Below are 27,213 nucleotides of genomic sequence, written 5' to 3'. Positions count from 1 at the left end.
AAAAAAAAACGAGGATGATCAATTACTAGTCAATTACATCATATTCTGAAGCTGGTGAAAATAAGAATTGATCTGTTGTTCTAGATTTATGTTCAAAGACAGCAAACACTGATTTTTTAAAAACATTAATATTTAAAAAAATGATTTCACTTTATTCGTAAATCCATAATGGGTACAGAACGGGAGTCGGATAATTCGAGCGGCCGTCGAGGTGAATAGATGGTTAGTAAACTGCCAGCATAAAATGAATAAAAAGCACTTTTTAAAAATCACAAATATATTTATTTTGAGTTTGATTTAGACCAAGAAGTAAGAATACTCTGAATATTTTATATTACACGTGCGATGTAAAAAGGGAAAATTGAGCAGGCACTTAAGCATGACTACTGTTCTGCAGCAGGACCAGCCAATGTACCTTCCAAACATGGCTGCCGCGGCTGGAAGTTTGGAAGCCGGTTTCGGTAGGAGATATTTTACCTTCACTCTGAATACAAGTGTAATGGGACGGACTGTGAGATGAAGCGTTTATACATTTATGGAGAGCAGCACACCCAGCTGTCTTTTTATATATGACCTTAATCCTGAGGGATTGTTTTGCGTGGTCTGTTAAATGGTACTGGCATCCGAAATGGGCAAAGATGCTTTGTTTAAGATGCTAGTTTCGCGACGGAAAAATAGCCATGTAAGATAATGCTATATACAGCGTTTAATGCTCTTTCCGAGCAGCTCGCCAATGTGCGTATTGCTACAAGACTGCCGTGCGTGGCATGTGTCACTCCGGCTCGGCTGCTGAAACGCGCACAGCTACGGTTTTCCAACAGAATGCTAGCACCTGCTGCTCAGTCACCGAACAGGGAAGTGAGTTTGCCCCGCGATGCTACTCTGATTGGCTGATTCGATCCGGTTTAGCCACGCTGAGAGACTCCATTGGTCGGATCTTCTAACCCCCTGAGCTGTCAAGGGAGGAGAGCGGGAGGGAAGGGTACTGTAATAGGTTTATAGCCCTCTAATGTCCTCTGCGTAGTCTGGAGACCCTGGTGCCATCACTTCCCACAGATGGAATGTAAGTTTCTTATCTGTGCGCAGGCACGATGTGGAAGGTCTTGTCAGCGCTGCTGGCTCTGCTTCATCTGGCTCTCGCCGGAACAGACTCCAAGGCCGTGACAGTGACTCTGAGCACTAAATGGCAGTCCACGCCCCTGCTCCTGGAGGCCAGGTAGCCCGGTCTCTTCTGTTAAATAAACGTCACAATTCAATGTTTAATTGGAACACTGTGATAAGTTGTTTTATATTTGTTCTATATGTTCTTTTATGTGAATTTTTTTTATGTTAATTCTAATCTTTGTCATTTGAAGTGTTTAATCTTAATTCGTGACTTTTGTTTGAATCTAGTACAGTAAATGGATCTTAATTTTTTTGTGCGACAGTGAATTTCTTGCTGAGGAGAGTCAGGACAAGTTCTGGGATTTTGTGGAGGCAAACCAAAATATTCTAAATGAACATGACGGTAAGTCGACAGATGCTTTGTCTTGTTGCTCAGCCTGTAACACAGAAAATAATGTTTTGACCACTTCATGCTGTTTCCCCCCCCAACAGAAACAGATTTGGCCTACTATGAGCTGATCTTGAAGAGGGCTGGTGCTCTTCTCAGTCCTGTGCAGCTGAGCTTGCTGAAGTTTGCCCTGTCTCTGAGGGCCTACTCTTCCACCGTGCACTCTTTCCAGCAGGTCAGACTTTTAATAAATTTTATATATTACTATTATGTATAATATTATATGTATTATAATTTTATTTAATAGTTTTGTTCTTATTTGTGTCCAGATTGCACACAATGAGCCCCCTCCATCAGGATGTGCAGCTTTTTTTAATGTTCATGGACAGAAGTCATGTGACCTGGCAAAACTGGATGGCATGGTGGACACAGCCTCAGAACGGTACAGTCAGCAACCAGTACAACTAGGGTTAAACCTAGTCCTAGTCTAGTCCAAATCTGCTCTTAGCCTAGGACTAGGCTGAATTAATGCATGGAAAACTGACCCTTTTTAAGTAAAGTTAGAAAGTCATTAATCAATATAGGAGTTTGGTTGTATTTTGCTATATTAATGTTTTATTGCCTGATCAGTATTGCATTTATATGTTATAATTTTCTTATGATTTATTTTTATTTTTTATATCTCATTTAGGCAAAAGCCACATGTGTTCAAAAGTGACCACAAATTCCCTTCCACCAATCCAGAGGCACCTGTTGTCATTCTTTATGCTGAAATTGGTAAACGGGAGTTTTCAGTGTTTCATCAGCGAATGCTGTTCAACGCCAATAAGGGGCAAATCAACTACATCCTGCGCCACTTTGTTGTTGTAAGTTCATTTTCAGTTCAATGTACGTTAGGCTGAGTAAACATTGCATGTGAATTTTATTCATGACATCTTTTAAACAATGCCAGTCTCCAAGCTACAAAAAAGTGTTCCTCTCTGGCTATGGAGTTGAACTGGCCATTAAAAACCAGGAGTACAAAGCAAAAGACGACACCCAGGTTGAAGGTAAACCCACATTATAATAAATATAACGGGTCATGTTTGATGTGCAGAAATCTTCATATAAAGCCTGTAAGAGTGTGACACATTCTTTGGCAGGGGCTGGGGTGAATGCCACTGTGATCGGAGAAAATGATCCTGTTGATGAAGTCCAGGGTTTTCTGTTTGGGAAGCTGAAGTGAGTACGATTGAATAGCAGAAGTAGCAATATTAAATACGGTAAAACTAGTCCATAATTCTTTACTTATTTCCAATGAGTTAAGCACAATTAATTCATAAGACTAAAGCTTGCTATAGTGCATATTTACATATTTAAAATATGATATTAGATAGAAGTGTGGGGATGCACATGACAGTGTATTCCTTGGTCCCAAGCACTGGTAAATGATGAGAGCTACTTCAGGAAGTGCATTCGGTGTCTTGATGCACCAACTCTGGTTTCGGAGACTAAGATTGAGGTGATCTTAAAGAATCCAAAGCAAAAAATAAACATGATTTCATTGTTTACTATTGTCATCATCAAAATCCGCTTCATGACATGCTCATTCACATGAGTGAATGATCCAAAAGCATAAACCTTCAGGACTGTTGGAACACCATCTCCATGGTAAAATGTTCAAAATATTTGGCATTTTTAAAATTTATTACATAACCTCATGTATGTTATTTCATAGTCTTGTGTCTTCCATTTTGTTTCATAATACATAAAATGCCATGAATGAGTAGATGTGTCTAACCTTTGAACTTTTGACTGGTCGATCTGCTGCGGGGACATCTAACAGGAGCAGCTGAATATAGAAGAAAAGTGTGATATTTTTTTAAAAATTATTTTCATCTGGTTGTGCCTGATTTCCACACATTTGAGTGTGTCAGCCATCTGGTATCATTTGAAAACAAATGCACACACACAAGATCAGTCATCTGAATCAGACCAAAAACTGCGATTGTCTCTGTCATGGTTCAATTAAGCCTCCATTTCATAGGTTAGACCTCCACAAGTAAACTAAATGCTTCTGTGCTAATTGTTAATTTATTAGAAATATTTATAGATTAATTGCAGCAATTATGACATGCATTTTAACAGCCCATATGCTTCTGATTTGAAGGTCTCTCTCTTTTCTGCTTTTTCCCCTTAGGACCTTGTATCCTGACTTGAAGGAGCAGCTGAAGGAGCTGAGGAAGCACCTGGTGGAGAGCACTAATGAGATGGCTCCCCTCAAAGTGTGGCAGATGCAAGGTGTGTCCAATGCTTTCTCCAGCTTTCCAGTTCGCCTGCGGCCAGGGATCAGTTTGTATGATGAATAATGAATACATTCTGTAGCATTGTGGTTATTCTGTTAAGGTGATGGTACACAGGGCAACTTTTTAAAGTTCTCTTTAGACCCAGTAGCTTTATCATTCTGATGCCACAATTTTTCTCTGTATAGACAGGAAGTCTGATGCTCACTGTTCGTCTTCCTCCTTGTGTTCAGATCTCAGCTTCCAGACGGCTGCCCGTATCCTGGCTGCTCCCTCTGTCGACGCCTTGACTGTAATGAGGGATCTTAGTCAGAACTTTCCTACTAAGGCCAGGTACAAGAGGAACAATTTTATGAATCAAAGAAGTAGTAGTAATGATGCGCAACGCTTAATCTGCAACCTACCTCCACTGGGCAGGTTGCCACTTATAGGGTGAAGGTAGGGTGCAGAGCACAACAGCGAAGCTCCTTTGGGAGGTTGGAGTCAGGGGACAGGCTTGTCGACTAGCCATTAGAGAAAGACGGCCAGTCGCTAGCAGTGGTGACATCATTTGGGCGGCTAAGGGAAATGGCTAACCGTGAGACACACGCCAAGGCTTGAGAAACCTGTGGTGGGCTTGTCTTGGCAGAGTGTGGCTTGTGATAAATGGGCCAAACACCTGGTGAAGTTGATGATGTGTCCTTCTGGTAAAACCGCTTAGCTGCCATTTTCCTTGTAACAGCCATCCTTCAGGATTTTCCCCATTAGAAGCGATGCAATAGTAGGGATTACAAGACCTAGTCCTAAAGGAATCTCTGATTTGTGAAAAAGCACTCAGCTTTTAGTGCTTCTAATATCACATATGACCATTTATTGCCATGTATGTAATACCATGTTTATTATAGTACGATTGCTACCCTTATCCTCAGCAGAAGAAGTGTTCTTTTTGCTAAATCTTTCATACACAGAATAATGGGAGGTTAAAAGGGTCTATATGGTGTATATATTTCCTAATAAAGCTAATAAACAGTGAATAAGATCTCATAGGCTGTTCATGGTTATGAGTAGTTGTTCGTGTGTGATGTTTCTTCCTCTCACATCTCACGCTTTCTGTTTCCTCCTCAATTTCAGGTCTATAACAAAAACGGTGGTCAACTCAGAGATCCGGAAAGAAATTGAAGAGAACCAAAAGGTTCGGTTATCCTCTGTGTCTTTCCTTTTGAGTGACAGAATTTGACTTCATGATTTCTGAATGTCACAGTCAGCACACATGACAAACGACTGCTGTTTTCTTTGGGTCAGGGAACTCCTTAAACCCTCTCTTTTCATGTGACAATTTTCTTGCATTCTTTGAGTAGTCACCCATTTTTAAAGTAATGATGATGATCTGATGATCCCCTCCTTCTCATTCTCTCCATTTTGAACCCACTACGCTAAGCTTTGCATGTCGGAAGGAGAAAGGCAGGAATAAATGGTGTAATTAGCGTGTGTGTGATGTATTTGTGTTTTCTGTCTTTGCTTTAGTTCTTGCCTTTTATTGATTGGAGTCATTCCTCTTTGTCTTTTAATGAGGAGGTATAATGTGCCGCTGCTTCATCCCTTATAGTAATTGCACAACTGGAAACAACGACAAATAGGCCCTTTTTGTGTTTCTTAATGGCATTTATCTTACGGTAATGCATGTGGATTTACAGACTAACAAACAAGAGAGCTAAGAAAGCGGCGGGAAAAAAATGCAAACAAAGCCCCTGGGCTCGGAATGCTCTGTGTGAATTATAGACCTCCTCCAGTGCATCTTTCATGTCCTTCCGTTCTCACGGCAAACAATTAGTTGGCTCTTTAGCAGGTTTTGCATCTGGTGCTAATGGATGCAGGTAAATGTATGGAAGTGTATTGTACATATGTTGCTTTATCTTTTTTTTGCTGTGTCTCTAAGTGAGCCATCAGCCGTTGCTATATTTTGATGCATGTGGCACAGTGTGATAAGAAATCAGACTGTATTAAATTAAAGTGGCCCATTCATCACCTGCATTTCCCTGATGGTGCTGTGAAGGCACTTCACAGATTGTAATGTTGTTTCAGTGTTTTTGTATTTATGGATTATATTATCCTGTAGTGACTAATGGTGCCTTGGCTGACTTTTTTTTATGTAGTTCTTCAAGGGGACTTTAGGACTGCAGCCAGGAGACTCTGCTCTTTTCATCAATGGCCTGCACATTGATCTGGATGTGCAGGACATCTTCAGGTTAGTGTCCCTTGTTTAGTAATCAACAAATACTCAGCTCTCATTGTGTATAAGAAATCAGTACTTTAATTACTAAATTCAATTATTCATTTAAAGATCTTTTTTTCTTCATACGGTTATTTGTGGGGGAAGTGAAAGTGATGAAGTGAAAGTAAAGTCATTGTGAAACACTGCAGTAGAGCACATGGTGACACAACGAAATGTGTTCTCTGCTTTTAACCATCACCCTTGGTGAGCAGTGGGCAGCCATGACAGGCACCCGGGGACCAGTGTGTGGGGACGGTGCTTTGCTCAGTGGCACCTTGGCGGCTCGGGATTCAAACCTGTAACCTTCTGATTATGCTTCCTTAACCACTAGGCCACCACTGCTCCACAATTTCCAAAATGTTTAAATAATGGTGTAAATATGTGCCTTGTCTCCTGCAGTCTGTTTGATGTGCTGAGGAATGAGGCCCGTGTAATGGAGGGCCTCAGTAGTCTTCTCATTGAGACGCCTTTTATCCATGACATCCTCAAACTCAACGTCCAGCCCACTGACTCTGACTATGCTGTGGATATCAGAAGCCCAGCCATCTATGTGAGCTACTAGACATTATTTCTTGTCAGAAATGGACAAGATTTTTTTTGTTTAACCATGCTCAGTGTTTTCCTGTGTTCTTATGGAAAAACATATGAGAGAACAAAGATCTGAATGACTTCAGTCATGTGACCTTATGTCCTCTTTGCAGTGGATCAATGACCTTGAAATGGACAGCAGGTACAACTCCTGGCCCTCCAACGTGCAGGAACTGCTCCGGCCCACCTTTCCAGGAGTCATCCGCCAAATTCGCAAGAACTTCCACAACCTGGTAAACTATAGGCTCATCCATTCAAATATGTCTCATTAACTGTATGGATGGGAAATACCATTTTGTGTACTTATGTACAACCTCTCCTACTAATGTAGTGGGTAAAACACTTGCCTATCAATCAGAAGGCCACAAAGTCACAGGTTCAAGCCCAACTTACCTTTGTGTCCCAAGACACTTAACCCTGAGATAGTGCTGCATGATTAATCTAATCGCAATCGTAATCGCGATGTCAGTCTGTGCGATTACATGAATGCAAAAAGCTGCGATTTAAATGATTAGTACATGGATTGGATCGGATATGTTGCCGATCCATTCTCTCAAAGTTGGCGAGCTTACTGAAGTCTCACATCTCACGTCTCACATCTCAGTCGAATGTGACGTGTATGGTCACATGACTTTCGATCCGGAGACATATGGGTAGACAGCGCATGACGCGCTGCATCGTACGTCAACGTCGCCCCCATATTGCGACAGGCTCTGCTGTGGCGTGATGCATGTCTATGGAGAGAAGTGCATAAAAATGCCTCACTCTTGTGCTGCTTGGGGCTGTACAAACCGCTGTACGCTCCAAACCAGATCCCGGGGATTACATTTCATAGGTAAGGCTGGACAATTGTTTTGAATATATTTGGCCATTATAAAATCCTGTTTTATAAGTCTTGCATTCCTGTGTTCAAGTCAGCCTCCAAACAACTTTTTGGCTAAACGTAGGCATTAACTATTTATACTGTTCTTAGCTATTTAGTTAACTTTTCTCAAACTTTGAAGGTTTCCTAAAGAAATTCACCTCAGTTTACAAATCTTAACCTTAGCTAAGCTAGCAAAGCTATACATCCCTGTGTTCAAGTCAGCCTCCAAACAACGTTTTGGTTAAACGTAAGAACTATAATACAGGATTTTATAATGGCCAAATATAATCAAAACAGTTGTTTAGCCTTACCAGGGTTTGTCGTTCGACAGTAATGTAAAGTGTTTTTATATTTGTAGAATATTGTATTTTGAAAGCACTGGGCATTTCAGGTTGTTATGTTTCACTTTGAAATGAAACATTTCACTATTAGTATGCGACTTTTCATTGATATACAAGCAAGTGTCCTTTTTCATATCGCAATCGCATATCTCAATATTGATCTCAATAATCGCAATATGTCTTTTTCCCCAAATCGTGCAGCCCTACCCTGAGTGTCTCCAGGGGTACTGTCCCTGTAACTACTACTGAACAATAAGGGACTCTGATAAATGCCAGAAATGTAAATGTTGTTATGGGAGTAATAAAGTGGTCTTTTGTTGTAGGTAATTATTGTGGATCCTACTCATGAAGACACAGCAGAGCTCCTAAGTGTCGCTGAGATGTTTTACAGCAACAACATCCCTCTCAGGTAGAGCAATCCTGAATTCTTCATCATGTCTGAGGTTTTCTGATGTGAGTGCTTTCTATACTGTACTCTCCCATTGTGCTAACCGATGTTTGCTCATTCTTTGGCAGGATTGGCTTAGTGTTTGTTGTGAACGATGAAGACTTTGTTGATGGCATGCAGGATGCCGGTGTTGCTCTACTGAGGGCTTTCAACTACATTGTGGATGAGGTGGACAACCAGCATGCCTTCGATGCAGTCATATCTGTAAGTGCAAAATAACATCAATAATAGTATTAATATAAAGGTCAAGATCCTGGTTGTAAGCTTTTATAACAATGACCAGTGGTTTTCTCAATCATTTACCCAATTTACCCATCTTTCCACTTCCAGATATTCAACAGAATTCCTTCTGGGGGGACACTGAAGTTGGAGCATGTCCTGCGTTTTTTGGAGAAACGCTACCCTTATGTGGAAGTGAGCAGTATATTGGGACCAGATTCAGCTTATGACAAAAACAGGAAGGTGAGGGGTCTTGCTGTCGCACCTGTACAACCTGTGCCTTGTTGGCTCACTGCAGTTTGGTACGGTGTGATTTTTCAGTGAGCATGCTGATTTGGGTGAATTCATAATTTAAATTTGCATTTCAATTCCTTTTATAATGCCATTAAATGTGTTTCCAACAGGAAGGGAAAGGCTACCACAAGCAGACAGGGGTGGGGCCTCTGCCTGTGGTGCTGTATAATGGGATGCCGTATCAGAAGGAGCAACTGGATGCTGATGAGCTGGAGACTGTCACCATGCACAAGATACTGGACACCACCCCATTCTTCCAGAAAGCCGTATACCTGGTGAGAGATTTCCTGGGAATGTTTTCTGTGGTTACCATTTTTATCATTCTTCCCAAAAAGCTTTGCAACTGTGTATAGTAAATGTTTAACTTTCTAGTTGGCAACTTTATTTTTCTTAGGGGGAACTAGCAAGTGACCACAGCATTGTGGATTTCATCATGAACCAGCCCAACGTTGTCCCAAGGATCAATCCCAGAGTCCTCACCACCAACAGGCAGTATCTGGACTTGTCCAATACCAGTGAGTTGTGCAACAATAGCACATCTGTTATCAGGGAAAAGGCATTGTGGGTATTCAGACACAACTCCACTGTCTCATTTTATAACAAATATGTTGCTATGTGCAAGATGGGATGTTACGATAGCGTTGTAAATTGACTCATGGGAATCCCCCTCACTTTGAAAATTTGCATACTAATATCTGTGTTGTGGAAAACAAAGATTTATTTACTAATGCAGACTGAGAGAGTGTTGGTTTTCATAAAATTTGTATTTCAAGGAGATATACAGCTATGCATTTTAATGGCTAAAGAACCTTTGTTAAAAGAATTTGTTAAAGGAAAAAAGAACAATGATCAAGGAACTTTTTATGTCAAGCCATTCCTGAGCTTATCAATTGCTTTTTAAAATTTATTTATTTAAAATAAAAAATCATTCTCTTCTTAGACAACCACTACATTCATGACTATGCCCGTTTCTTTGTTCTGGACACTGAAGACAAGAGCACAGCTGTGGCCAACAGCATGAACTATATGACCAAGAAAGGTAAATGAATCACTCCCTCCAGTACCTATATCTTAAATGAAAGAAAAATGATACTAAGATCATGGTTTTAAATCTCAGTGACCATATCTGTATCCAGTACTTTACATAGCATACTTTAACAAGCCAGTGATGAATGCAAACTTACACTTATAGTACTAATCTGTTTATATTAACATATTGAACCTGATTTATATTTGCAGCATTTGGCAGACAGTCTTATCCAGTGCGACTTAAATAAGTGCTTTAAAATATCTATAATTGAAATTCCTCGTGTGGTTCACTTGGATTCGATCTGTAGATGCTATTCGCTTAACAACTCAGAAAAGTGTAGAAAGTGTATGTGTTTATTTTAAATATTTTTAAAAGGGGGAGGTTTTTAGGTTGCGTTTGAAGATCTTTAATGACTCAGCTGTTCGAACATCTAGTGGAAGTTCATTCCACCACCTAGGAGACAAGAAAGGAAAATAATCTGATACAAACATGAAATGACTTACATTTACAGCATTTATCTGACGCCCTTATCCAGAGCGACTTTCAATCAGTAGTTAAAGGGACAGTACCCCCATGGAGACACTCAGGGTTAAGTGTCTTGCTCAGGGACACAATGGTAGTAAGTGGGATTTGAACCTGGGTTTTCTGGTTCATAGGCGAGTGTATTACCCACTAGGCTACTACCTTTGCTACTTCTTGCTTGTTGTATTTATCTATGTCTCTACCAGATATTTCTGTTGATGTCTAATTATTTCTGTCACCCAGAAAAAAAAGTTTTAACACAATTAGGGCTGCAACTATTGAATATTCTGTCAATTTCTTCACCAATTTTTCGAGTAATCGGATAACTCAAACTTTTGCGTTTTTAAACAACTCTATCAATAGTGTGTTATGCCACATGAAAAGAAATCCTCTCAAAATGAGCAAGCAATTGGCTGTTTTTTTTATTCAAACTCTATTTTTATTAGATCAAAGCTTAAAACCTTTGGTTTACTGGCTCCATTTAATCAATCTTTCTGTTAAACATTCATGATGTACATGAAAAAAAAACTATGAAACATAGGTAAGCCTATTTGTCCTTAGTTTTATTTTAATTAAAAAAAGGAAAAATGGGTGTTCCCCCTGCTATAGCCCATCTGAGCATAAAGAGAAAACCAAGTAAAAAGGTACAAAATAGTAAAAAGAAAATATAAATAAACAATTCACATATTACTAATAATCTAACTTAAACAATACAGTTCAGTTTCCAGTTGTATCCAGATGAGGTAGGTAGGTACAATGTTTGTCTTTGGTCAATGTTATGTGTAAAATAGAGAGAATTTGTATTAGTGCATGTGTGTGCAATGCATGTGCAAACCTGCGCCACTGTGATGTACGACAAATGCTATAAACTCGCCCAAGAAGTAAATCTTTATGCTAATGAATATAGATTTGTCCATCTGTTGCATTTATTATTACTACCTTATGTATGGGGAAGGCGTGTTTTGAGATGTAACCTATAAGTGTGTGTGTGCATGCTCTCTTGCTACTTATCATGCCTCGTCACTATCGACTCATAACACAAATAATTACAAATAATGTACGTTCTAAGAAGCGTTAATGTCAGTTAGCAATCCTAAAAATACCTTGTAGAAGCTCTGAGTCCGCTTGGAGATTCTTTCGGTTAAGTACTTTTATGGTAAGCCAGGTCCGTTTTACAGTGCATAGACTGCACTACGTTGTCCACACAGCATAAAATGGTCTCACACTTTAGACATTTTATGCCTTTTCTCCATACATCTCCGTATCTCCATTTGCCGGCAAGAAATCGCACCTCCTTAAATCTTTGGACTGCACGTCAGTTAAAACAGTCAGTGTAGAAAAACGATTCCGGTGCTGCGTAGCACTGCGGGAGCGATACGATAATAGATGGATTTTGGTGACTAATGAAGCGAAGCCTCGAAGCAAAGAATTTTCCTCAAATATTTTTGTAATCGAATCATTCGAGTTATTCGAATAATCATTTCAGCCCTAAACAGCATGGATGACAGATCTAATGCAGCATGCTTCTGTGACACGCGCAAGTGTAGTGCTTCATCCGTGTTCTCCCTTCTTCAACCTTTTCCCTGTATTTACTTTGCTCTGAATACCCCAGCTGACATCATTGTCTGTACTATTGACTTCTTAAAAGCATGCAAATATTTTAATTTAAATCTGATTGGCAAGAAAATGTCGCTTATGTCACAGAAAAATCCTCTGCTACATATTAGGGCTGGGCGATATGACAAAAATAATATTGCAATCATGATACACAAACATTTTTAACATTTAAACTCAACACTTTCATTGGATCAAAGCTTAAAACCTGTGGCTTATTGGCTCCGGGACTAAGCACATTTAATCAAACATTCTGTGAAACATTTATGATGAAAACATCTATGAACTTCTATAGAATCTATAGAATCTAGGTTAACCTATTTGTCCTTTATTTTATTCTTAAATAAAGAATTCAAGTGTTATTAATAATCCAACTTAAACAGTTCCATTTCCAACTGTATCCAATTTCAATGTATACCAATACCAAAAGAAAATCAATGTTTCTGAATATTTTTCAGCTACAATTTTGCTGTAGAAGCAGTGTATTATTTCCAATGCCAATAAACATCAGCATTTTAAATAATGTAATTCAGCTTGCTCCATTTCAACTTGTGAAATTCAGGCTCATGGTGCTCCACTGTTACTGATAACTTGAAAAAACGTTAACTGTTATCATAACCTCCTCAAGGAGTTCAATAAAAGCCCACCCACGCTAAAATCAGATTATTTGCTTTTTAAAATAAGCCAATCGGGATGCTGTTTGTCTATTTAATCGGAAACACAGGCAGTGATCCACACATGCCCTCGCTTGCTCGCTCTCTCTCTCTCTGTCTCATTCTGTCGTATGAACGTGTGATGCAAACGTTAATGTCTTGCATGCATGTTTCCTTTGTCATTTTATTGATTGTGAAAAATGCCCAAGGCTGATCACTGAGATTGAGCAGAATTTGTTCACAATTGTTAATCAAGATTGTATAAATGCCCAGCCCTGTAACACAGGCTACAAATCAGTTAGCAATCATAAAAATATGATCCAATTTCGCTAGGAGAAGTGCAGTTCACATGAGGATGCTTTTGTTTCATGTGCTGCAACCTTTTACACGCTTCAATATCTTAATTTCCCGCCATTGCCATAGAGCGTAAAAAATAAATCGGCTTAAAACTTTGAATGTGATTTCAGATTGATTTCATACCTTAATATGCATTTAAGATAATAAATATAATGATATAGATGTGTACAATAAAATATAATTCTCCCATTTGCCACTTATGGAGAGTTTAGAGTTCCTTGAGAATAAAATAAAATATATGACTTTAGCTGGGCTTTAGGTTTCAATTTAATCCTCTTTTCTTTTTTTTTCTTTCTTTTTTTCCCTTTTAATTTTTCTCCTTTGTGCTTTTTTTTCTCTATTGCTATTAAAAGGGATGTCCTCTGGGGATTTATCTGGTAAAGTCTTTATGCTTGAGGCCCTTTAAAGTGCTTGAATCATCTGGTCTCTTGTGATCAGTATGACTAATAACATCAGATTTGTGGAATGGATGATTTCATTACTGTTCCATTCTGGCCGCTCTTGCCACCCTTCTCCACTGCGAATGTTGTGAGTGCATGAAGAGTACTTGTGCCATCCTGCTTTTAACGTTTTGTGAATGATTGGATGTTTGCAAAATCCCTTCACCTGAATCTTGTATGATTTCCATTGCTCTCTTTAACACACAGGGTGTTTCCTTATTCCACCCCTCTCTTGTTTATTTTCAGATGATGGTTTCATCCGTCCGGTGACATTCTGGGTTGTGGGGGACTTTGACCAGCCCTCTGGCAGACAGTTGCTTTATGATGCAATTCGGCAAATGGTGAGGAGCTACCGGCTCATCCAAACTACTATTGGGACCTTTTTATGGTTAAATAGAAGAACATCTGCTATATTCAGAAACTGCATTAAAGGTCAAATGACTATTTTTGACATGTAAACGTATGCAATTGCTGAAATTTGTCTTGACTACAGCATCCTGAGTGTGGCCTTCATGTGCTATCATTTCTAATGATCTACATACCCCATCTGGCTGGACCCCCACTAATATTTACTCATTAAATTAAGAATTATTTAGAAAATTGGTCCTGTGTTTAAAACCATTTCTGACAGAAAACAAGCAACAACGTCAGACTGGGCATGATCAACAACCCGAGCGAGAGTCCATCCAAAGAGAATAGCCGCGTTGCCCGCGCCATCTGGGCAGCCATGCAGACACAGACGGCTAACAATGCCAAAAACTTCATCACCAAGATGGCCAAGGAAGATACAGCCAAAGCGATAAACGACGGGGCTGACATCACTGACTTTGCGGTTGGGGTAATGGATATTTTCTTATGGCTGAAAACCAATAACATTTATTTGCTTACATTCATCCAAAATGAGACTTGAAACATTAAAACTGTAGTTTTTATTTTTGCATTTTATTAAAACCATTGAATTTGACAGAATGTTCTAAACAGTGCCATCAAGGTCTGGTTCTGTCACGCAATAGCGTACTGTGATGTGGGTCTGCAGGGCATGGACCTGACTCTGTTTAGGAGCGCCTATGACTCCCCAAAGCTGGACTTTCTGCTTTCCCACACCACCTATTGCAGGGAAGTCCTGAAGCTACAGAGTGGACAAAGGGCCGTCATTAGTAACGGACGGGTAAGCAAGCCAGTGAGACAACCCTGAAAGCACAAACACAAATCTGTGCTTGTGAAGAGAATATTATCTTAGCAGCTGCACGACAAAATCACTCCGTAATTTACCACGTTGGACTGTGTGCTGTTGAGCAGATTATTGGGCCTTTGGAAGATGGGGAGTTGTTCAACCAAGATGACTTCCTGCTTCTGGAGAGCATCATTCTGAAGACGTCAGGAGAGCGAATCAAGAATAAAATTGAGCAGTTGGGGGTGGAGGAAGACAGGTATGACAGGCAGCAACCTTTTTATTTATTTTATCTGGGTCAGATTTTGAGTGTGAAAAGTAATGACCCCAAAACTTTCTCAGAACAAAAACCTCATTTAGCTTGAACTCTTCCAGAGAAACGTTTAGGATGTAATATTTTCCAAAAGTGTATTCTCTGTGGTAATTACTTCTCCTTAATGAAGTGTGTCAGTCTGGTTAAAAACGGAAGCCATTATGAATCAAGCGTTTTAAGAGTGTTTTCTGGAAGAACGGGCTGCGAGAGTGACATGATGTTAATTACGCTCTGGGTAAAGTTTCAGGATGGTGATTAGGCAGGTTGGCGCATGAGTGAGCTAGTAGCCAAGTTCTTTATCAACGACAGCGTCTGCTGCCGTTCCCTAGGGTGACATTCAGAGAACATGTGCTGCATAATAATGTCTTCCTATTTTTCTTTGTGGGTAATCACTCTGTCTTTCTCACCTCCCCGCTCTCTTTCTCATCTACTCAAAGCAAACTTAGCAGAGCATTTAAGTGAATTTAAGACTTTTAATGATATTGTAAAGTAAATAAAAGAACTGAGAATGAAATTAATTAGTGAGGGATAATATTATGCATTAAAGACCATGGAGGCAAAGAATCTTCTGCATAAAATTCTGCTCTTCACAGTATATTTTGCAAAAAGGGCATTCTATTTTTTTTACATAATCTTTCCCAGGCTGCTGTTGTTACATTTCATAATTTTTCTAGTTTAGAAAACTCATTCTGAAAAACCATTAAACTTGATTACAACAGTCATCCAATCCAAATGTTGACTCTCCACATCTCTTTGGCAGAGCCAGTGATTTGGTGATGAAGGTGGATGCGTTGCTCTCCTCACAGCCCAAAGGCGAGGCGAGGATCGAGCACGGCTTTTCAGATGACCGGTACAGGTGAGCTGCAGTTGAACATGTGGGTAACGTCTGTGATACGTTTTGAGTGTGGAAATCCCTCAACTTCCTTCATCTGACCCAGTTCCACTTGAATTAGGATGAACCAGCAGCTTTTTGTTATTTAAGGAAAGTCATCCACAGCCTGTTGAAGTCTGACTGTTTCTCTCCAGTGCTGTGAAGATCAGGCCGGAGGAGGGTGAAGTCTATTTTGATGTGGTGGCTGTGCTGGACCCGGTTACCAGGGACGCCCAGAAACTTTCTTCTCTGCTCATGGTATGTTGGGGACCAGGTTGCTGACCGATCCTGAAACTTGCTTTCGAAAGTTTTCTACACTGCCCTGCATAAAAACCCTGAAAGTCAAATATACATATTGGTTGGCCCACCTTTAGTTTTGACTACAGGACACGTTCACTTTGTCACTGACTCATTTTCCCTGAACCATTCTTGCACAATTAGAGCCTGATTAATCCTGGATTTTTTTTTATCTTGAATTAGACCCATGGTCACTTAGTATACACAGATTGTCAGCTGACTTCACTATTACCACATGTATCCAGACCTAACTATGGTCACAGAGCTAAATTGATTTTCAGATGGACTTTAGCAAGTAATCATGGTCATTCAAGATGGGTTTTTCAACCCAGTTGTTTCAGCTGAGATGATAGTTCTCCACTATCCTTCCAGGTTTTCATAATACAGTTCTTAACTCAATTTTATCAATTTCAGTCACCTCCTTAGAGTGAGTAATTGTTCTGACTGTTCAGTTATGTTCCTGATTATGTTTGGGCACTAATAAATTGATGTTTGCAGCTGTTTGTTCAGTTTGTTGATTCAGTTCAAAATTGACCTGCAATTCCTGTCTCTATGCTCTGCTGTTTAGTTTGACTCTTCCTCTCCCCTGCATCCCTTCAGGTCCTGAAGCAGCTGGTCAACGTCAACCTGCGAGTGTTCATGAACTGCCAGTCGAAGCTCTCTGACATGCCGCTGAAGAGGTGAGCGGCCATTGTGCACCCTGTCCACAACAGCACGCCTCATTTCTCCTGATCTTCAGCCAACACAAACAGGCAATTAGAGCAGTCGTGTTTACCACTGCACACACAGAAAGAACAAGGAGACTCGTAAACAGAGAGATGTGGCGGGGTAGGTGAAGTGGCATGGCACTGTGCTTGTGGATATCAGCAGGAGTCGTATTGTTGACAGTAGTGGGGTTTTCTGGTCCAGACTTATTTAGTGAGGCCTTTGTCTCTAACTGGAACAGGATGCACCATTTTTTTGTGGCCCTGGTCTGCATGCAGGTTTTCAGGGAGTTCAAGTCTCTAGTGACTTGCACATAGGCATTACTGATTTAATATCAGTGCACAGTGCACAACTAATTACCTTTTTAGAATGAGGAAGATGACAATTAGCTACTAGCTGCCTAAGATTAGGTTTCAGATTCATTAAGATCCAGATGAAAATGAAAAGAAAGCTATTCTATAAAAAGCACACTGGATGAAATCGGATTATGCCCTGCTCAAAATGAACTCAGTGTGACCCTGATGTCACCGGTGGGATTGTAAAGAAAAAGCAGCACACCAACCTTGTATGTTAAATTCACCCCTGTATTTACCCACACGGCCCTTTTAATTACAGCTTCTACCGATACGTGCTGGATTCAGAAATCAGCTTTATGGCTGATGGCAGCTTTTCACCAGGACCCATGGCCAAGTTCCTGGACATGCCTCACTCGCCACTCTTCACCCTCAACCTAAACACGCCCGAGAGCTGGATGGTTGAGTCGGTTCACACCCGATATGACTTGGACAACATCTACCTGGAGGAGGTGAATATCCATCTTTAGCATCACATTTATATAAACAGTATAATGCTGCCAAAATTCCATGCGTGCATGTGAGACTAGTAATGTTCTTTCTCTCAAATAAAACATCTTTCGGGCTCAAACAAGATAGCACTGTCTTCTTGTCTGATGTGACTGAAGTGCAAAGTCACAATATTTAATTACAAAAGGAATGGTACCTGCTGTCAAACGTGCTGCAAAGTGTTTCAGAAAACTTGCCTTAACAACCTTAAGATGGCAGAGCACTGGAGATCCAGTCTTACTTTGACAGTCAGTAATGTAAGAGAACTTTTGTCAACTGCATGGGTTGTTTGTCTCCTCAGGTGGACGGGGTGGTGGCAGCCGAGTATGAACTGGAATACCTCCTGCTGGAGGGCCACTGCTTTGATGTGAGCACAGGCCAGCCCCCCCGTGGCCTGCAGTTTACCCTGGGCACTCCATCCGACCCCGTTAGAGTGGACACCATTGTCATGGCTAACCTGGTACGAGGGACACATACTGTTTGATGTGCATTTGTTATATGCTTAGTATTAAAACCCATTTCATGTGCATAATGAACACATGATAACCTGATGCCGTAAGATGAGCAGACTATGAATTGTTTCATTTCTTATTAATATATATGTTACATTTTGAAAGTCATATTTTTTAAATATGTCGAGAAAGCACTATCTGAATTAATTGACTTTTCACAAAACATGAAAACAAGTGTTATGGATAATAAAATACACTAAAAGCTCTCATTTAGACCAAAGGGTTCATTGTGAATGAATAATGATGAGGTGGGGGCAGCACCTAGAGATGACTAAGTCAAGGATCTGTTTTCGTCTTAAATGTATTTATGCATGAATATATTTTCTGTCTTCGCTGTCAAAGGGTTACTTCCAGCTGAAAGCCAACCCCGGAGCGTGGGTGTTAAAACTGAGGAAGGGCAGATCAGATGACATTTATAAGATCTACAGGTAGACCCAGTGCAAACTTTGCACTGTTTTTATTTTTTTTAAATCCGTATCAGACATTTTCTGATAATTGACTTTCCCTGTCTTCCCTAGTCACGACGGCACAGACTCTCCCACAGATGCCGACGACCTCATAGTCGTCCTGAATAACTTTAAGAGCAAAATTATCAAAGTCAAGGTGAGTGCTTTAGTGAAGGGCCCACTGATGGCTTGAGGGCATGACCTCGTGAGTTGCTTTAAACTTAGCTGACAGACTGTCTCAGGTCTCAGCTATCCTTATCCCTTCAGGCAGGAAATGAGGGACAGGAAAATCTGAAGATCAAGACTGAAAACAAAAGAAAAAAGAATGAATGAAATGCATTTCTATCCCATTTGGAAGAAATAATTTCATGTCTGTGATTTTCTTGACAGTCTTTAACAGTGTGGACACACTTGCCATTAACCACATTCCTACGGCCTTCATTCAACAAATGCAGCCTCAGCTAATGACTTATTATGTTGCGTATGAGATATGTTGCGTATGAGATTACATATGGCTGATAATATAGTAATATAGTCTCTGTGATGACTAGAATTGAGCTCTGCTGTGTGTTTGTAATATGTGATCATGGTTCAGTCCTGCTTTTGATTAAACATAAACAGTTCTGAGCCATGATGCTTTTTAAGCACAGAGACTGGCTGGCACAGAGGCCGCCCTACTGTGGTTCAGTGGGGGGAGTGGCCACCGTGGTTTAAAAGAAAGCAGACAGATCTCCCATCCTGCTGAGGAGAATCAGGCCTCTGTGTCAGTATGTGTGGCTGTGGTTGCCTGTAGTATGTTTGCAGGTGAATGTATTTTGCTCTTTTTGTGTGTGTGTGTGTTGGTCCAACGTTTGAGGGAATGTGTGTGAATTGCCACTGCAAGGGAAGCTTTCATACCTGTCCAGTTATGCATACGAGAGATTCTGTAGGCTGAATGTTTTCTTGAGAAATGTCTGTGTGTTCTGCCCAAATGCAATTACGAGATGCTTAATTACAAGAATATAATTTAATTTAAAAAGAATGCCTATGGGCATTGAATGTGGGAGGAAATGTACAAAGTTAGAAGGTTTCTGGAAAGCTTCTGTTGACATTTTGCAGCTGCACTCTGATTCAACTGCATGAGCACAGTGCCACCTACTGTGGGATTAAAATGTAAATTCCAAAATGTATAACCCAAATTAAATCCACAGACCTCTGTCTCTCTCTCAGGTTATTTAGTTTATGTAGATTAGCTTGCTAATCAAAATCATCTAGAAAGATGATTAAATATGACCATCACTGTGTGAATTAAATGTATTTTATTTGTACATTTCATGATTTCAATGCTTACCCACAAATCCTAACATGTGTAACATATGGTGTTTTTGTGCCCAGTATATCATCTAAATTATTTATCATATTTTGTGAATCCCCAGGTTACTTATGAACAGCTGATGGCAGAATGTAGACTTAATCTTTCCTCTCCTCTCTGTCAAGTGTGGGGGGTGTCGACTGTCGGGCCTGTCAAAGCCCATTGAGACATACTGTATGTGATTTTGGGCTATATAAGAAATAAATGTTGTTGTTGTCTCCAACAGGTCCAGAAGAAACCAGACAGAATGAATGAGGAGCTGCTGAGTGAGGGCAGCAGTGAGAATGACTCTGGCTTTTGGGAGTCTCTGACTCGGTTTGTTGTCTTTCTCTTTCACTCTCACTTTCTCTCTCTCTCTCTCTCTGTGCGCGTGTGTGTGTGTGTGTGTGTGTGTGTGTGTATATATATATATATAGTGTTATATATCAATGTTATATATCACTTGCAAATAGGATTAGATTAAACAAATTCCCTTCTGCAGGGGTTTCACTGGAGGAACAAAAGTCGAGGAGATTAAACAGGAGAAAGACAACGTGATCAACATCTTCTCTGTAGCTTCAGGCCATTTGTATGAGCGCTTCCTCAGGTAAGAGAGGTTGTTTCAACATCTACTTTTGATTTCATAAAAGTAAGTTAGTTATGACTGTAAATACTTAACTTCGCAGCCCTTATCTGACGTTTTTACTTTATTAAACAGGCTTTTTCAATTTAGAGTCTGTCATTTTTGTTTCTATGCTTCATATTATGAATTGTTTTACATACTGAGCTGAAAGAATCAGTGCTTTTACAGGATAATGATGCTGTCTGTGCTGAAACACACTAAAACACCTGTCAAGTTCTGGTTCCTGAAGAACTACTTGTCTCCAGCGTTTAAGGTGCGTATTAGCTTAGAATCAATAAATAACTGTATAAAGTTGCACTTCTGCTTTCATAGCTTTATCAGATAATTAGGGGTACAAAAATGTTTAGTGAAGTTGGCCATAATCCATTACAGTTACTAATATTGATCATTGATTGTGGTCTACCTATACTAATAATTTTGATGACTATTATAACATGAATCTTTCTCTACTTTATTCTGATGTAACATGACCTTTCAAGCCTTGTCCTCTAAATCATCTAAAAAATTATCTGGAGAACCTTCACTTTTGCAGCCCTTCTGCATGATATTGGTGACATAACATCTGATGTTTGCAGGCTCTGACACACATACGGTAGCATGTGGAAGCATGATGAGTAAACATTTTTATACTATTAAGTGAGATGTGGAATTGAAAGGGACAGTGTTTTCACCTTTTAAGACCCTTCAAAGCCCTATCATGAAAATTTCGCTGCCAACGCAAATTACTGAGATGAGATGATCCTTTATTAGTCCCACAAATTGGAAATTGACAGTCACAGCAGAAAGTGGACAGAGATAAGAGCTTAAAAAAAATCTCCATCTCCACATTGTGGATGCCGCAGCCAGCCTCTGAAGGAATTGCTAAGTCCTGTCAGGATCTCCTGCATGTTGTCCAACAGGGATGACTGCTTAGCCACCCTTCTTGTCACTCACCACCTCCACTGGGTCCAGAGGGCATCCTAGAACAGAGCTTGCCCTCCGGATCAGCCTCATCAGTCTCTTTCTATTCCCAGCAGACCTCACCATAAATGATTGCTGAGGCCACCACAGAGTCATAAAAGGTCTTCAAGAGTGGGCCCTTTACTCCAAAAGGCCAGTGCCTCCGCAGCAGATACAGCCTGCTCTGCACTTTCCTGTAAAGAGCATCTGAGTTGTGTGTCCAGTCCAGGTTATTGTTTAGATGAGCACAGATGTACCTGTAGCTCTCAACAACCTCAATGTCCATACCCTGGGTGTTCAGTGGTTGCAATGGACGATGTTTGTGCCTGCAGAAGTCTACAACCAGCTCCTTGGTCTTTCCAGTGTTGATCTGCAGGTAGTTCTGCTGGCACCAGTCCATAAAGTCCCGGGTCTGTTTTCTGTACAAATCATCCCGATTTGTGATAAGGCAAATTATTGCAGAGTCATCAGAGATCTTCTGTAATGCATATACATATATGCATATATATATAATGCATATATATTTAGCGTCTGCTAAATAAAGTAAAGATATAAAACCTAGAGAAAGTCATTTAATTTTAATTATATTTTGAATGTTTCTTTTATTTTTCCACCTTCCCACTTTATTAGGAGTTTATCCCGTACATGGCAGCTGAATATGGCTTCCAGTACGAACTGGTTCAGTACAAGTGGCCACGCTGGTTACACCAACAGACTGAAAAGCAGAGGATCATCTGGGGATATAAAATCCTCTTCCTGGACGTGCTTTTCCCCCTGGCAGTTGACAAGATCCTGTTTGTGGACGCTGACCAGGTATGGCTACATAAAGCTTTTTCTCAGTGAAGTATTTCTTGGGCTCTGGTGCCCTGTTTAGGAAACACAGAGTAAGAATTGGTTTGAATTCTGCTTCCTATAGAGCATTTTCTCTGTAATGTTAAAGGATATAATGCATGATGCTGGTAGTAGTGGCTTACAGACTCACATATGATCCTGATGACCACAAAGTCACATATTCAAATCCCACTTTATACCATTGTGTCCCTGAGCAAGACACTTGACCCTGAGTATCTCCAGGGTGACTGTCCATGTAACTACTGATTGTAAGTCACTCTGGATAAGGGTGTCTGATAAATGTTGTAAATGTAAAAGTGTATATGAATTAGATACTATTAGGTTGATTGTGGAATAAGTATCATGGATCACACATGATACGATACAGATTCTGCTTAGGTCAGTATGTCTTGACAAATTGAGCAACTGGAAAAAAGAAAGTTTTCAGTGGAGTGACATCTAAACTTTGGTCAATCTAAACTTTGATATCTATTTTTTGATATCACTCTTTCACTACCACGTTCAAATGGAAAGTAAACATGCCGGTAGAAATACAGCTCCTCACACATCACAGTGACTAAGTGGGGTCACAGAAAGGGACAATCTCAGCCTGTTTGGTGTGTGGGCAAGGCACTCAGTACCCAAGACAAGGTCATAGACTTGATATACACTTTTTATTTAGATTTTGCAAACAGATTTATTTATTTATTTGTTTGTTTATTTATTTATTTTAAAATAAATAATCAGTTTCGCCGATACCAACCTGAATTTTCTACATGGTTTTGGATTGAAAAGGAAATTAGTGGTAACCTACTAAAAGATGTGTTTGAGTATATAGCATGACCCACATTTAGCACTAATCCTCAAAATGCTCTTTTGCTATTCAACCATTAAAAATACAAGTGTACTTACATTCCATATAGTGAGCATGTAGTAAGTATTTTTCCACTACATTAACTAAGTATTCTCCCGTTTTCAGATTGTGCGCACAGACCTCAAGGAGCTGAGGGACTTTGATCTGGAGGGTGCACCATATGGCTACACCCCCTTCTGTGACAGCCGGCGTGAGATGGATGGCTACCGCTTTTGGAGGTCTGGATACTGGGCGAGCCACCTGGCTGGGCGCAAGTACCACATCAGGTGAGGCTGAAGTGCCTTTTTATTGTTTCAGTTAGGAAGTATGAACTTACCTGGGAGGTGACCGTACTGCTGAGCCCAGAGGTTTGCTGAAAAAGACAGAACTGTTGACCACGTCAACTGCCTCTTACTGACTACTGTCTAAAATTTGGTTTAATCATGTTTTATTTTATTTAGTGCTCTATATATTGTGGATCTAAAGAAATTCCGAAAGATTGCTGCAGGTGACCGGCTGAGGGGCCAGTACCAGGGCCTCAGTCAGGACCCCAACAGCCTGTCCAATTTGGACCAGGTGAGAGGGGCTTGTTTGTTTCAGCGCATTGTCATTTGTTCCAGTTCAAGTGAGCTTTATTTTTTAAAGCACTAGGCTCAACTTAAATGCTATTTCCTCCATTACAAGAGACTCAGATATCTACTGATGAACCGGTGTCTAAAGACATTTTTTTTAAAGACATGTTCAGAAAAACACAGTTCAAACTGTTATGAACAGTTTTTAGAAACCCACTTTTAGTGCACACAAACTCCAGCTGTAAACATATTAAAGCGTTACTCACCCTGCTTATGCCAATTTTTTCCTTTATCTTTCTAGGATTTGCCCAATAACATGATCCACCAGGTTCCCATAAAGTCTCTTCCTCAGGAGTGGCTGTGGTGTGAAACCTGGTGTGATAATGCCTCCAAACAGAAAGCCAAGACTATAGATCTGGTGGGTATTTTGCCTCTAGTAGTTGGACATAATATATTATACAGTAATATTATAACATCTACAGTATCTATGTGCACCTGCATACCAATCATGCAATCATGAGTTAAAAAAAAAAAGTGATTGTCATTGTGATACGACAATATGAAACATGCCCTCTGCTTTTGACACATCAGCCTTGGTGAGCAGTGGGCAGCCATGAAAGGTGCTTGGGGAGCAGTGTGTGGGGACGTGTGTGTTATTGGAAAATATAAACCTGGTGTGAACGGAGAGTCTTGAGGCTCTGTGATTCAGTCGTTCTTTTTTTCTCACATAGTGCAACAACCCTCAGACCAAAGAGCCTAAGCTGCAGGCAGCAGTGCGCATCGTGGCTGAGTGGAGTAATTATGACCAGGAGGTGAAGAAACTCTACAGTAGATTCCAGAAAGAGAAGGAGAGGCCTGGTGCAGTGGACAGCTGGCAGACGAAAGCACAGGATGCTAAGCAAGGTGAACCTGGAGCCTGTTAATGAACATGCACATAAAAAAACAGTTGTGTGGGGGGCACATTAGCCTAATATTGTGTTGGTCACCCTCATGCCAACATTATAGCTCTGATCCAAGATGTTAGGAGCAGACTTTTCTCTATGATTGAAAATTCATAGGAAATTTAACAACATTCAATAATATCACAGGCTTTCTGCAAATCCCTCTCATTTTTCCCAACTGGTTAGAGATCCATGGCTGGTAGAGTGTTAAACAGTGTTAAGCACAGTTGTCTAGGAGCAGAGCATCATGTCTGTTTTTCTTTAATGCAGGTGCACCCGTATTATTATTCATAGTTTGATCACAGTCTTTCATTTTAATTAAAGTGTTTGACTTCTCACGCTCGGCCCACATCATAGAAAAGTCCAGGATTCAGGCTAAAAGTACTACATGGTCTGTGAATGGTCTGCTGCTATGCAGTGTCCCATGCCCATCCAGCATTCCAACACCTTTCTACGTTACAGTAGTATACTTCAACAGTAACCTTCATCCTGGAAATCACCCAGTTGTTCTGACCCAGTTGTCTAGCGTCACAATTCTTGTCACGGTTATTCAGGTCCTTACCCATTTTCCTTCTTCCAACTTCTTAATATATACCTCCACTTGACAAAAGCACAAACGTTTCAGAGTGTCCTTTTGAACAGTGACTGAAAAGTGATTTCAGTTCTTCTTATTAAAGTAGTCTCCAGTTCGGCTGTTTGTGACTTCTAATCTTACTTATGTTTTCTTCTGTCTTTGTCTTTAGGTGCTGATTCTCACTCTGAGCTGTGAGACCCTACCTAATGGCAAAGAGGACTTGACTCTGTTTAAAGAGTTAATTTCTTCCTTTTTTAATGAAGCCTATTCTCCTGGAACCTGGCTGCTATTTGCGCTGAAAAACTTGATAGAAAATGATTGGGGCGGGGCTGGGGGTGTCAATTCACAAAAAGAAATATAATGTATGTGTGGACAACTGCTGGGGAGGTCAAGACTGTGGGCTTGGGGTTTTGTGGAGAGGTGATTTATTTGGCAGATCCAGCCTGGGTGGGTCTTTTCCTCCTTCTATGTTAAAGCCTTTGACTTGACTACAATACACACACACACAAACACACACATTGAATCCATACTTTGTTAGACATCCTGTGGCAAAAGGTGCTGCACCAATAATCACATAGTGTAGTACTGCTACATGTATGGAATCATCATGTGGCCTTTTTTACACTGTACATGGTCCTACTAGATTTTTCTGTTTCTTTTTCTCTGCTCTAGATGCTTTTGTGTGTCTGTGTATGCAAGAATAATGGGATTGTATCGTAATGTTTTTTAAAGCTGTCCTTACAGAAGTGTCAGACTCAGGGAGGATGTAATCGGGCCTAGTGGATGTCTCTGTCGTGTGGGAGAAAGCCACAGATCAACTCGTATCAGTCAGTGTCAATCAAGCTTTACTTCTGGAGGCGAGTTGGGTAACTGCATCTTGACACTTTTGTGGTGGTGGGTGTTTGTGTTGAGGGAACAACCGCATTATTACAGCAAACTTATTCACAATTCACAGTTTGCTTAGGCCCTGGCAGTTTACTGAGTTGATGGTGAGCATGAGACCTCTTTTATCTGTATAGCTGAAGATATCAATTGAGGGAAGACAAAAACAACATGTTACAACTTAATCAATAAATATCAATGTTTCTATGAAACCCTCACCCTTTCAATCATGCTCAGCGTGTCTGCACTGGCTGCTTTATTTTGAGGGGATTTTGATCTGGATTTTGAGCTAATACTGCTATTCAACAACAAATTTGCAGACATGACAGTACTGTGCCTTTTCCTGCACTGAGGTGTCGAGGCACAAAGGTGCATGGGCCACCTTGTTCTTTGTGGGTTTTCTTTGCCATTCTTTCTATACAGAAATCAATGTGGGGAAAAGACTAGTTAATTGTGTATTTTGATTAATGTAAATAAATGATGGGATATCAGTATTTTTTAATAAAATACTATCAAACAAATGATTCTTTGCATTGGGAGCGTTCTTCAGACTCGTCTATTTTAGTGTTTTATTAATTCTCAATGGAATGTCAATTTATCACTACTGGCAGCAATATCTCCCATCAGAGTTGAAGATCATAGGAACAACGTCACTCACCTCATTTGACTACAGGACCCTCACTAACTTATTATCCATAACCACTTCATCTGGATCAGGGTCACGGGTGCCGGACACTGAGAGTAGGGTGGGGACTCAACGGGGTCAGAGCGGCTACCTTCCGCATGAACACACACACTCACACACACACACCCACTGGCAATTTAGTCACCAAAACTGTCTTAGTCTACATGCCCTGGGAGATGTAGTAAAATCTAATTAAAAATGCGGAAAATCAAATAAAACAAAGAACCCAGTGGAAACCCCTGCCACCCAATACTACATGCCACAACACATTGTGACCCAATTACAGAATATTCAGAATTTGCTCAGACCACTACAGGTCCTTCTCAAAAAATTAGCATATTGTGATAAAGTTCTTTATTTCCTGTAATGTACTGATAAACATTAGACTTTCATATATTTTAGATTCATTA

General features: G+C 40.2%; 1 protein-coding gene across 2 annotated transcripts; it reads left to right on the top strand.

The window, feature by feature from the left end:
• The first annotated feature begins 401 nt into the window (after window positions 1–401).
• On the top strand, window positions 402–26,639 carry uggt1 (UDP-glucose glycoprotein glucosyltransferase 1). Of its 2 annotated transcripts, none has more exons than XM_028977159.1 (40): window positions 402–461; window positions 1,087–1,216; window positions 1,428–1,507; window positions 1,597–1,727; window positions 1,822–1,934; window positions 2,184–2,358; window positions 2,445–2,541; window positions 2,635–2,713; window positions 3,672–3,772; window positions 4,008–4,107; window positions 4,885–4,945; window positions 5,907–5,998; window positions 6,425–6,575; window positions 6,727–6,846; window positions 8,143–8,228; window positions 8,336–8,471; window positions 8,598–8,729; window positions 8,891–9,055; window positions 9,175–9,295; window positions 9,772–9,819; window positions 13,643–13,737; window positions 14,028–14,234; window positions 14,433–14,564; window positions 14,696–14,826; window positions 15,641–15,736; window positions 15,907–16,009; window positions 16,649–16,728; window positions 17,369–17,558; window positions 17,897–18,055; window positions 18,450–18,535; window positions 18,626–18,710; window positions 20,131–20,219; window positions 20,386–20,490; window positions 20,695–20,779; window positions 22,096–22,278; window positions 23,276–23,436; window positions 23,611–23,725; window positions 24,023–24,139; window positions 24,453–24,624; window positions 25,406–26,639. In XM_028977159.1, the coding sequence occupies exons 1-40, from the start codon at window positions 410–412 to the stop codon at window positions 25,429–25,431; spliced, it is 4,587 nt and encodes a 1,528-aa protein (XP_028832992.1). In that variant the 5' UTR covers window positions 402–409; the 3' UTR covers window positions 25,432–26,639. The 2 variants fall into 2 exon arrangements, with proteins under 2 accessions (XP_028832992.1, XP_028832991.1); XM_028977158.1 differs by having other exon boundaries at window positions 9,721–9,819.
• Window positions 26,640–27,213: the final 574 nt, after the last annotated feature.

This window comes from Denticeps clupeoides, chromosome 4, assembly GCF_900700375.1.
Source record: "Denticeps clupeoides chromosome 4, fDenClu1.1, whole genome shotgun sequence".
In the NCBI taxonomy this organism is placed as follows: domain Eukaryota; kingdom Metazoa; phylum Chordata; class Actinopteri; order Clupeiformes; family Denticipitidae; genus Denticeps; species Denticeps clupeoides.
This window is presented reverse-complemented; position numbering and strand designations above follow the sequence as displayed.